The 12,979-nt window shown below is 42.0% G+C and overlaps 1 protein-coding gene across 2 annotated transcripts in view; it reads left to right on the top strand.

Moving 5' to 3' along the window:
* The window catches only part of VWA8 (von Willebrand factor A domain containing 8), a 392,083-nt gene that overhangs the window by 114,892 nt on the left and 264,212 nt on the right, over positions 1-12,979 (top strand). For both annotated transcript variants that reach the window (XM_047755719.1, XM_047755720.1), the window contains one exon: positions 2,486-2,599. In XM_047755719.1, the coding sequence (XP_047611675.1) occupies positions 2,486-2,599 (114 nt within the window). The remainder of the gene's footprint in view (positions 1-2,485; positions 2,600-12,979) is intronic.

Below are 12,979 nucleotides of genomic sequence, written 5' to 3' on the forward strand. Positions count from 1 at the left end.
AGAGTCACAGCTTCATTGTTTATGAATTCCTTTTTCTTTCTTCCTTCCTCCCTCCCTCTCCATTTTCCTTCCTTTATTCCTTTCTTTCTGTCTGTCTTTCTCTTTCTTTTTTATTTTCTCGGCTGCACCTGTGGCATATAGACATTCCCAGGATGGGGGTGGAATTGGAACTACAGCTGAGGCCTATGCCCCAGCTAGCTCAACACCAGCTCCAAGCTGCATCTGTGACCTATACTGAAGCTTGCAGCTACGCCAGATCCTTAACCCACTGAGCGAGGCCAGGGATTGAACCGGCATCCTCACAGAGACAACATCAGGTTCTTAACCCCTAGAACGACAACAGGGACTCCCAAACTCCTTTTCGATCCAGACCTAAATTATTGGTTGATCTTGTTGGATTTTTTTTGGCCATGCCCATAGCATGTGGAGGTTCCCAGGCTAGGGATCGAACCTGAGCCTCAGCAGTGACCAAGTTTCTGCAGTGACAGTGCTGGATCCTTAACCCATTGCACCACAAGAGAACTAAGATTTTTTTTTTTTTGAAAGAGAAAATATAGTTCCTTTTATACAATATATAAGAGAGGGAGTTCTCGCTGTGGTGCAGCGGAAACAAATCCGACTAGTAACCATGAGGTTGTGGGTTCGATCCCTGGCCTTTCTCAGTGGGTTCAGGATCTGGTGTTGCCATGAGCTGTGGTGTAGGTTGCAGACATGGCTTGGATCCCGTGTTGCTGTGGCTGTGGTGTAGGCCAGCAGCTATAGTTCTGATTCAACCCCTAGCCTGGGAACCTCCATATGCCTCAGGTGCAGCCCTAACAAAGGAAAAGTAAATAAATGCAATAAACTGTGTAATGCTGTTTGATTATATTTTATACAGGCTGAAGTTCACTCTATGTTTACAAACTTCAACATTTGTGTCCCTGTGGTGGTCTTATTTCAGATTAGGTGGGGCAAATATCCACACATTCCTAGTTAACTTCTTTTCAATGTTAAGAGAGGAAGTCATGGGTAACTTTTCGTGGAAAATATTAACATCTTGTGTCACTTTGGGAGATTAATGATACCATTGTTTTGTTTGTTTGTTGATTCTATCACTAGTAAACATTTGGCTTTTAACTTTTACCTCTAAATTTTAACTTGCTGGGAAAGGTCAAATAAGCGGAATAGTCTAGTTCCCAAACTAACTATCCCTTGACAAAAATGCAGATTCTGAGTATAATGATAGAATCTACAAACATTGTGTTAATTCTGACTTGAGAGCCTTTAAAAATGATAATCACAAACTTTCAGTAATTTACCATAAACATTCCATAGATTTACAGGATTTTTCTCTTCTAAACAGGCAAATGCAAACACAAATGAAATATTACCGCCCCCTTTTTATAGGCTATCTCTTGCCTCTTAGGCTGAGTAGTAGCCTACTAGCTACTAGCAGTAGTAGCAACAACTAGTGTCAATTGACTACTTACTCTGCACCAGGTATTATGCAAAGCTAATGTTTCTCAGGTTCTCAACCGTGGAATCTCCTTGTGGGATCCAGGCTTAAAAATCACTGATGCAGAGTTCCCCATCGTGGCTCAGTGGTTAACGAATCCAACTAGGAACCATGAGGTTGCAGGTTCGATCCCTGCCCTTGCTCAGTGGGTTAATGATCCAGCATTGCCGTGAGCTGTGGTGTAGGTTGCAGACTCGGCTCGGATCCTGCATTGCTGTGGCTTTGGCGTAGGCCGGTGACTGCAGCTCCGATTAGACCCCTAGCCTGGGAACCTCTATATGCTGCGGGAGCGGCCCAAGAAATAGCAAAAAGACCAAAAAAAAAAAAAAAATCCCTGATGCCTTGGAGGTCCCCCTGCTTCCAGCCACTGGGTGCAGTGGGTTAAGGATCTGGCATTGTCTCTGCTTCGGCTAGGGTTGCTGCTGAAGCATGAGTTTGATCCCAGACAGGCACAGTGGTTAAAAGGATCCAGTGTTGCTGCAGCTGCGCCGTAGGTGGCAGCTGTGGCTCAGATTCAATCCCTGGCCTGGGAACTTACATGTGCCAAGGGGAAAAAAAAAAAAAAAAAAAGGATGTCATTAGATATTTTAAGTCCTGTAATTGCAAAGATAGAAATATTTTGATAATACTATGTCTTAATGACTTACATTAGCAGTATGTGCCAACTGGCTTGTTCACTAATATTTATCTCTCGGTTCTCCTGCGTCACTCATTCAGCTGTTTCATCTCCCTCCTCCTTCTCCTTCCCAGTTCCTCCTCCTCCTCCTCCTCCCCTCCAGTAACCATGACAACTGCCTTCCAGTACAGAAACCAACAGTTTTGCCAACTATAACAGCCCTAACCAACTTGAGATTTCGAAAGGTGCATTTAACGAAACTGTTAGACTCAATTGCCAGTAATAATTGACATGATTAAAATATTAACTGATTCTACCTGTAGTAACTCCTGTGTTCAATACTGATTATTTCCTTGCCTCTCCTACTCCGTTAGGTTGATCCATGATCGAGAGTTAAGCCTCTATGATGGCTCTAGGCTGCTGCGAGAAGACAGGTATATGCGTTTAAAGGAGGAGCTGCAGATGTCTGATGAGCAGCTCCAGAAGAGGTAATTTTGTCATGTGTACCTGTGAAAAAAATTATCCTTTTAAACCTAGGGTCAAGCCCAGATAACTTTGAACGGCTTGATAATTTGGCGACCTAGACAAGATCATATTTTGGCACTTCTCAAGACCTGAGTTGGCTATCTAAGATGGAATTCCCACTGTGGCTCACCGGGTTGAGAACCCGACACAGTGTCCATGAGGATGGGGATTCGATCCCTGGCCTCTCTTAGTGGGTTAAGGATCCAGTGTTGGTGCATGCTGCAGCATAGATCACAGATGTGGCTCGGATCTAGTGCTGCTTTGGCTGTGCTTGTAGGGTGGCAGCTGCAGCTCCGATTCAGTCCCTGGCCTGGGAACTTCCATATGCCACAAGTGCGGCTGTAAAAGGAATATTAAAAAAAAAAAAGAAAAAAAGAAAAAAAAGATGTACTCTGTGCTTTCAGCCTTACTCATACAGAAGTGTTTAAACTTTTTATAAGAGTGTAGTTTTAAGAAGTTAATCCCTCTTCTGTTGTCCAAACGATTCAGTTTTGGCCCAAACCTTTGTGTCACTTCAGGAAAAATAATTTAAAAAAAAGAGCCTCATAGTTAACTGGGCCTACCCTCCTAGGAAATGATCAGTTATTTCTGGGGTATGCCACCTAATGCAGGATTACCCTTTGCAGCTTATTTAAACATTCCTTCCAGATCTGTAACAGCCAAATTCAATGTATGAGATTGGATTGGCTCCTGGATCCGGAAATGGAATGAAGACAGTAATATAAGACATTTGGGGACAATTGAGAAATATGACAAGCTATTGAATTAATATTCAATTTCAATTTCCTTAATTATAATGGCATTGTGTTTGTGAAGGTGTTGACCTAAAACAAATACACTTCCAGTCATTTCTCCAGCAAAAAAATGGGTTTTTTTGGAGATCAGCAAAGAACTGCAACTGGGGGTCTCTAACCGGGGCACGTCTTGTGAGGTCCCACCCAAGGAGGAGAGGAGGAAGGACTCTTTTTAAAAGAGGGAAAAAGGAAGTTGAGAGAGGTAGAGGAAATCAAGTGTCCATCGAAGGAATTGAGTTCAAAGTAAGGTGGCTTTTCATTGGCTGAGTCTTGACAGTCTCTCATTGGCTGAACTCTTGCCGGGGCAAGAAGAGAAGGCATTTCTTCTTCCAGGTGACTCTGCCATTGTCATAGGGCATGAGAGCGCCCCCTTCTGGCCTACCAACTACTTAATTCTGTTTATTGATACGTATTTTTTTGTTTAACAGAGGAGAGTGTTTCTGTTCCTAGGAGACAGCATGCTGAAATATTTAAGGGATAAAGTAAAAAGATGTCTGCAGCTTACTTTCAAATGTTTCAGGGGGGAAAAAGAGACACGATGAGTGGCTTCTTTATGAAGAACAAGGGAAAATGAGAACACAAAGTGATAAACCCTTAACAATTGGTGAACTCTTGGGGAGGGGTGTATGGGTGTGCATATTCTCTTTCAAATTTTCTGTTTGAAAATTTTCAAATTAAGACGTTTGAAAGAAAATAGTTCTTTCTGCCACACCCACTATACTTTCCTTTAGAGGACGTTTGGCAATTATCAGTAATTTTTTGTCTCATTACATTTCCATGGATATTTTTACATAATTAGAGATTGTTGCTCTGGGGAATTCCTAGTCACTTAATTGAATCTTATTTAATTGAAGCCAGCCACTCCGCCCCACTTCCACAAAGCACTTGCTGCCATTTTTTTTTCTTCTTTTTTTTCTTTTTTTTTTTTTACTTCCTAGGGCCACACCTGCAGCATATGGAAGTTCCCAGGCTAGGGCTCGAATGGGAGAGCTACGACTTCGACCTACACCGCAGCTCACGGCAATGCTGGATCCTTAACCCACCGACTGAGGTCAGGGGTTGAACCTCAATCCTCATGGATCCTAGTCGGGTTCATTACCACTGAGCCCCCGTGGGAACTCCACTGCCACATTTAAAATGATAAAATCTTACAAATGATAATTATGTATATTTTTTATTCTGATTATGTTTTAAGGAGAATTTTAAAAAATTTCCCTGGAATTTTTTCATAGAGAAGACATGTTAAATTCCTTACTATCTTTGTATAAGTTATTTAAAAATTCACTTGGCTACACAGCTATTTGCGCTTCTGAGGTGTGTATCATCAAACTCCTCTAGCCCAGTGAATGGTTTGGTTGAGTCTTTAGGGAGGCATGTATTTACCCCTCTCCTATCTACCTTGAGCTTATAACATTCAACTCTTGGACATTACTTGTATGTGATTCAGCTGCTGGGGAACAATTGTATTTCGAAGGAGATGAATCAAAGCAATTGCGCAGCAGCAAGACTGCCCATCAGTTTCCCTTAGGACTTGAGGAGCATTGTCTTCTAGCCAAGGGTCCAGGAAATGACAACCCTTTTCTGTGAAAAGAATCCAAATTCTCCCTAGTGGTCACAGGCAGTTTTGCAGATGAAGCCACTTTTAGGAACAAAGTGGCCCTGAGCATTGTGTTTTTTGGCTCAGGCGGTTAGCAGTGCTTTCTTCTCAAAATGTCTTCATCATGGTTGATTTTCATCCTCCCATGAATAGAAACCAGGCTCAGTTCTTTCTCCAGAAGTCATTCTGAATAGGTGGGGACAGATCATAGCCCTGCTTGGTTTCCTATGTTTGTTTTTTAATATTTGTTTGAGGTTTTTTTTTTTTTTTTTTCTTTTTAAGGCCATACCCACAACATATGGAGGTTCCAGGGCCAGGGGTCCTGCAGACCTATACCACAGCCACAGTAACACCATGGTCCGAGCTGCATCTGTGACTTACACCACAGCTTGAGGCAACACTGGATCCTTAACCTACTGAGCGAGGCCTAGGGATGGAACCCGCATCCTCAGGGATCCTATGTCAGGTTCTTAACCCACTGAGCCGCACTGGAAACTCTGAGTGGGTTTTTTTGTTTGTTTGTTTGTTTGTCATTGTTAAATATGCCTGAAACTTGAGCCAGATAGTTTTGCCAAGGCTTTTAGTGAAAAATAACAGTCTCCTGTTATCTGTCCTGGGATGCTTTCCCATTTCCCATTCCTCAGAGGCTACCACTCTCAACTCTGAGCTGTTCCTTTTGGTTTTTTGTTTGTTTGCTTTTTGTCTTTTGCTTCTTAGGGCCACACTTGCAGCATATGGAGATTCCCAGGGTAGGGGTCAAATCAGAGCTGTAGCTGCTGGCCGACGCCAGAGCCATAGCAACGCCAGATCCTTAACCCACTGAGCGAGGCCAGGGATCGAACCCGCAACCTCATGGATGCTAGTCATATATATTAACTGCTAAGCCACCACGGGAACTCCTAAGCTCTTCCTTTTGATATCTACTTTCATACCACTAAACAATATATTTTCATTGACATTTCTTGATTTATTTTTCAGTGTTGGGCAATATCTATTGATTTCCTACTAAGCAAAAATTACAGTTTATCTCTTTCACCATCCCTCTTTCAACTATGCATACATACTTCTTATATCCCATTCTTCCTAAGTGTTAGGTAGTGATTTTGTTTACAGCTTCATTCAGTGTTTGCATTGTTATCATGGCAGAGGACTATACACAGCCGAGCCAATCAGTACACTACAGTTAGGTGTCCTTTTACATGTGTTTTGTTTGTCCTAAAGTTAATTACTGCCTACATATAAAGAGAAGTAGATACATAAATAAAAATTACAATGCAGCTTTTCAGCATTAGAGATGTAGATTATGCTATGAGAATAAGACAGAGGAAGAAATAACCTTCTTTTCTTTTCTTTTCTTTTCTTGTTACTGTACAGAGACGTATTAGTGACCTAAATCTCCTGATTTTAAACTGATAGTCATTCAAGTTCAAACACATTCTAAAATAAGCAACTTTTTTACTGCCCTCTCCAACATTTTGTGTTTTTGATGTCATATTTTACGTCTTCATGTTTGTCTCTTCACTGTTTATTATAATTATGGTTGATGTTATAATTTTTTGTGTTTTAATCTTAATGCTAGTTTATTTAAGTGATCCATAGCCTTTATTATGTATTTGCTTTTACCAGTGGGGTTTTTCCTTTCCTATAAATTCTTGCTTCTTGTTAAAGCCTTTTATTTTCTACCTGCAGAAGACCCTTTATAATTTCTGTTAGGGTTGGTTTAGTATTGATGAACTCTTTCAGTTTTTGCTCATCTTAAAAATTGTTCATCGAAAAAAAAAAAAAAAAAGGAGTTCCTGTCGTGGCGCAGTGGTTAACGAATCCGACTAGGAACCATGAGGTTGCGGGTTCAGTCCCTGCCCTTGCTCAGTGGGTTAATGATCCGGCGTTGCTGTGAGCTGTGGTGTAGGTTGCAGACGCGGCTCGGATCCCGCGTTGCTGTGGCTCTGGCGTAGGCTGGTGGCTACAGCTCCGATTCGACCCCTAGGCTGGGAACCTCCATAGGCCGCGGGAGCGGCCCAAAGAAATGGCAAAAAGACAAAAAAAAAATTGTTCATCGCTCCTTCAATTCTAAATAATAATCTTGTTGGGTAGACTATCTTAGGTTGTAGGTTTTTCCCTTTCATCACTTTAAATGTGTTATGCCACTTCATTCTTGTCTGCAAAGTTTCTACTGAAGAATCAGGTTCCCTTGTATGTGACACTCTTTTTCTCTTGCTTACTATAGAATTCTCTTTTATGCCATTTTAATTACGATATGTCTAAATGTGGATGTCTTTGGATTCATCTTCATGGGGAGTCTTTATGCTTCTTGTACCTGGATATCGGTTTCCTTCTTCAGGTTTAGGAAGTTTTCAGCCATAATTCTATCAAATACACTTTTGAACCCTTTGCCCTGTCTCTTCTTCTGGGTCCCCTATAATGTGAATGTTAGTATGCCTGATGTTGTACAAGAAGGCCCTTCAACTGTTTTCGTTTTTAAATTTTTTCTTTTTGCTTCTCTGTGTGATTTCTATTATTCTATCTTTAAAATCACTTATGCGTTCTTCTGTATCACCTAGTCTGCTATTAATTCCTTCTAGTGTGTTTTGCATATCTGTTGTTGTATTCTTCAGCTTCGATTGGTTCTTTTTTATATTTTCTAGTTTTTTCTTAAAATTATGACACTGTTCATTTATTCTTTTGCTTAGTTCAGTTAGCGTTCTTACTGCTAATGTTTTGAAGTCTATCTGCTAAATTATTTCTGTTTCAATAGTTATTTATTCAGGGTTTTTTTCCTTAATCTTTCATTTGGAACAAATTCCTCCGTCCTCTCATTTTGCTTATTAACCTTCTCTGTCACTATTTAGAGGTAAAACAGTTACCTTTCCCAGTTTTGAAGGGATGTTCTTGTGTGGGAGTGTCCCTATGCAGTCCCTGTGTGCCCGGTGGCTTTGGTGGGAGAGCTGGACCTGAAGTGAACATGGACCACCTTTTACCCTAGGGTGTGCTGACAGCTTTCACCTTGTTGGAAGGTGAGGCTAATGATGGAGGGGCTAGAGCCAGAACCAGGTGTGAGCCAGGGCTTCTCCATTCTAAATGGCTGTCACCACCCTATTGGAATCAGGATTGGGTCTCAAGGTGCTAGAGCAGAAGTTCTGAGGGTCAGGTGTGAGCTCGTTTCATTCCCTCTAAATGTGTTCCCTCCCCCTCCCAACAATAACATCTTTGCCCAGAGGGGAGTGGCACTGGAACAAGAGAGGCCAGAGCATGCACTTGGCTTGGGGTGGTCCCAGCACACTAGTCAGATGTCTAAGCTGCTCCTGATTTGGCACCTCCACAAATACCAATAATGGTCACCCTCACCCTTTTGGATGTTGTGCTGTGTCTGATCTGGCTCCATCCCCCCCAACTGTGCACTCTCCTTTGGAACGACAGGCTTCCACCTATTGTGGAATGGTGATGGAGCTAGAGGAGCTGGAGCAAGTGCTTCACACCGGCCGGGATGAGACCTGGGACAGTCGGTGGAAACCAGCTAGACCCCAGCTAGTTTCAGTCTACTTTCTCCACCTTCTTCCTAGGAGTAAGCAAATGTGTTTGCCTTCTTCACAAGCCAAGTCTAGTTTTCTTAGAGCCCTCCTATAAGTCCCACTGGTTTTTAAGCTGGCTAAGAGGACTTGTCCTCTCATCGTCAGACCCTAGGACTGGGATGCCTAGTATGGGTTTCAAACTGCTCACTCCCCAGGAAAGATCCCTGAGGCTGTGTAATCCCACTGCTCTTCTGTGTCCCCTCCTGGGGGCCTAGGTCCCAAGCTGGTGGCTTCTATTATCTTCCTACCCAACTTCCTTCCTTCCCCTCTTCCTTCCTTCCTTTCTTTCCTTGGCATATGGAAGTTCCCAGGTCAAATCAGAGCTGCATCTGCAACCTGCACTACAGCTTGCAACAACACCAGATCCTTAACCCACTGAATGAGGCCAGGGGTCAGACTTGCATCCTCATGGACACTATGTTTGGTTCTTAATCTGTGAACTCCTATATGAATCTTTCTTTACAGGCTTGGTTGTCTAGGAGTCTTTCTGCCAGTGTCCAGTTGGTTTTCAGTGAGAATTGGTCCACGTGTGGTTATATATATACATACATATATATATATATATTTTTAGGGCCGCACCAGAGGCATATGGAAGTTCCCAGGCTAGGGATCTAATCAGAACTACAGCTGCCAGCCCACACCACAGCCACAGCAATGCCAGATCCAGGTCAAGTCTGTGACTCACACCACACCTCCTGGCAATGCCGGATCCTTAACCCAATGAGCGAGGCCAGAGATCGAACCCAAGACCTTATGGTTCCTAGTTGGATTTGTTTCTATTGCACCACGACAGGAACTCTGTGGTTGGAGTTTTGATGTGTTCATGGTGGTAAGGGGGCGGGGGTTGAGCTCAGCTTCCTTCTTCTGCCACCTTGATCATCTCTCCCCAACCCTGTTTTCTGTGTATCACTTTTGCATTCCAGACGCTTTCTCTGTTGTCTGCATCTCTTTTCTGCACATTCCGGCACATCAGATATTCTGTCAATTTTACCTTCCGTCCCTTTCATCTTTCTCCTGTGGTATGTTCTGGCTTGTCGTAATCCAGGCGTGTTGTTCTTCTTACTTGTAGCATAAATACATCACTTTAATCTCTCTCCACTACCTCTCTCTGGTTTCCTTTGGTCTCTTTCTGCAACTTTCATCAGTTAGATGTTGAATCTCCTGAAGAAGGGGCTGAACCTCTTTTTCTCTCTTACGTTCTGTCATTTTGCCCAGACTTGATTGACTTTCCAGAGGTGAGAGTCTAAAAATTGATTCTGCTCTCCATCTGAAATATTTCTACTAGGTGAAAGCCCAATTCCTTTCCTAATCAGCATTCCTCCTTTTTTTTTTTTAATCTGAGAAACACACTATTTTCTTATGACTGTGAACAGTTTTTCTCAATTTTGTAGTTAAACACAGTCCCATTACAGAATCTGCCGCATTCTGTCGTATGGATTGTTAGTAAGATGAGACTCACTTTTTTGTTTGTTTGTTTTGCTCTTTTTGGAGCTGCACCCACAGCATATGGAAGTTCCCAGGCTAGGGGTTAAATTGGAGCTACAGCAGCCACACAGGATCCGAGCTGCATCTGCAGCCTACACCACAGCTCATGGCAATGCTGGATCCTTACCGCATGGAGTGAGGCCAGGGATTGAACCTGCATCCTCATGGATACTAGTTGGATTCATTAACCACTGAGCCACGAAGGGAACTCCCATGGATTATTGGTAAATTTCTTTACCTTTTCCTGATTAACCTTGCTCCAATTTTGTAGCCGACATTTGTTTTTCTGAGAATGAATACATTCTCTTTTAGGGTTGCCTAGGCTAGAGTCTTCCTTTAAACCACTTGACGATTTCTTTCAAGGCTGTATTCCTTGGATGGAGAACAGGCAGCTTGACTGAAAGGACACAGCATAGCATAAAAAGTGGGAAATTTGTATTCTGTGAGAAAATCAATTTGTTTCATGAGTTATTCTTGTAAATAATGAGACCTATTATCTAGCATTTGTTGATCCTCTATGTTGTCCATATCTAATATGTCCTTTTTGGCATTAGCGGATGAACTATAAATTAGAAATTCATAACCCAAGTCATCTATCCTTTTCTTCTGTATGTAAGCCCAGAATTGAAGTTCAGCAAAGTGATTATTATGTCGCTTCATCTTTAAATAAACTCAGCTATTAATGCTTTGATCTTTGCGGGGGATTTTTGAGATGGAGAGAAAGGTCAAAGGGAGAATGAAGAGAAGTCAGATTTAAGCTTCTTTGCCTCCGACCCAGTGTGGTAAATTAAAACACCTTTTAGCTTTCAGATAAGAACGTATTGTATTTGCGTTTGGCAGGAATCCTTTAGTTACAAGTAATAGCTACAACAACAACAAAAACCACTTAAATTGTGGCAAAAGGGAATTTTAGGTTATCTTACATGTTCAAAAGAAGGGAGAGCTTGCATTTGGGCCTCCAGAAACAACTGGAACCTAGGACTTGAATGTTGTCCAGACTCTGTCTTGCTCTGTACTTCAGCTCTTTGTTTCAAATGTCCCAATACCTGGCACCTAGTAGATCACTGAGTAAACATTTTGGAATAATGAATACATGTGAAACCTAGAATAAATTCTGGAAAAATCAAGGGAAAGTAGTTCTATTAATCCAGTTTTAGATACCTTTCTGAGCCAGCAACGTTTCCTTTGAGGAACCTACTAATTAGGCATACTTTGCCTTTTCATGACAAGTCTGCTACCACTGGGTCTCATAATTAGCAGCTACTAGCCGTGGGCCACCAAGCCTTTCAACTTCATAGTGTGAAACCTAGTTTCTATACAATTATATTTGACTCCTTTGTGGGCCTTCACTGTGTTCTAGTTCTTCACCAAGATCATATACCTTGATCGTTTCCATAGTGCTCTGCAGGTATTCTTTGCAGGTAATGACATAGCTAACGTGCCCTTGGAAAGAGTTGAAGAAAATGTTGGCGTCTCCTTCTGTTGCAAGACCCCAGGAACACTGTGGACGTGGTAGTTAGAAATAGCCTGGTGTCCACGCAAACCCAACACCATGCCTGCGTTTCTCACAGGAAATAAGGACCAAAATAGAACTGCTTCCTGTGGCAAGAAAACGTCTTCGGGGAAAGGAGGTGTACAAATACTAGAGGCTTCTAAATGTGTCTCTTCCTGCTGTTGACCAGAACCTCCATGGGGGGGTGGGGTGGGGGAATGAGCATTTCTGTGAATGACTAATAGTTTATTTTACCAAGGAAAGGCTTCTGGTTATCTCAGGGATGCAGTAAAGCCTCAGGGCGTGGTCTCAGTTGTATGCTTTCATTTGCACTTTTATTGATGGTGATTCAAGATTGAAAAGAGTTTATAATCTCCCAGTTTTCGTGAATCAGTTGTGAATCACACCTGGACAGTGAAGCATAATCCTCAGTCAGCTGGCGTCCTTGCACCCTTTACTCTTACTCATGTTTGAAGCTGGTTAGGATTTGAGCATTCTTTCCTACCTCCCCCAGAAATCTCAGGATCTCTTTGCTGGAAAATTCGGCCATGTAAATTTTTAACAAAATTCTGGAGTTCCCATCGTGGTGCATCAGAAACGAATCTGACTAGGAAGCATGAGGTTGCGGGTTCGATCCCTGGCCTCGCTCAGTGGGTTAAGGATCCATGGTTGCTGTGAACTGTGGTATAGGCCAGCGGCTGTAGCTCCGATTAGACCCCTAGCCTGAGAACCTCCATATTGCTGTGGTTGTGGCCCTAAAAAAAGGCAAAAAAAAAATTTTTTTTTAACAAAATTCTAGGTAGATGTATGGTATTACGGCAAAGTCTTTGTGTTTGATGCTTAAAGAGCCTTAAGCAAATTCTGATTTTGTAAAATAATCTTAGACATTATTATGGTCAAAGAAATGTTCTAAGCTCTGTGCCTATGAAGGGTCTAATAACTTATTATTGTGTGTAGTGAGTTTTGTTGTGTTGATTCACAAACGTATCAAATATTTGATATGAGAATGCATGGTCTTTCAAAAATTCATTCAAGACCAGCTTTAGACTAAGCTGCTCTACTTTTGGATGGGAAATCATTTTCCTCGGTTCTTCTCTCTTACCTTTGCTTTGTTCTTGCCACCAAAGGTCTTCAAAAATTTTCTTGCAGTGGTGGTTTTTAACAGCAACCGTATATTTATTTGTTCACTTGTTTGTTCATATTTAGCATCTGCTGTCTTCCAAGTATCACACCAGACATTGTGTGGTATAAAGATGAGTTAGGAATGGGTCTGTGAACTTTGCTCCATTGCAACAAAGGGAAAACATGGACAATGTACAGAACTGCATACCCTCTAAGTTCTGAGATAGAACATTAGTATTAGAGTGTGGAAGGCATTACAGAATCCTCTTCTGGTTCATGTAATA

Source organism: Phacochoerus africanus, chromosome 13 (genome assembly GCF_016906955.1).
Source record: "Phacochoerus africanus isolate WHEZ1 chromosome 13, ROS_Pafr_v1, whole genome shotgun sequence".
Classification (NCBI taxonomy): domain Eukaryota; kingdom Metazoa; phylum Chordata; class Mammalia; order Artiodactyla; family Suidae; genus Phacochoerus; species Phacochoerus africanus.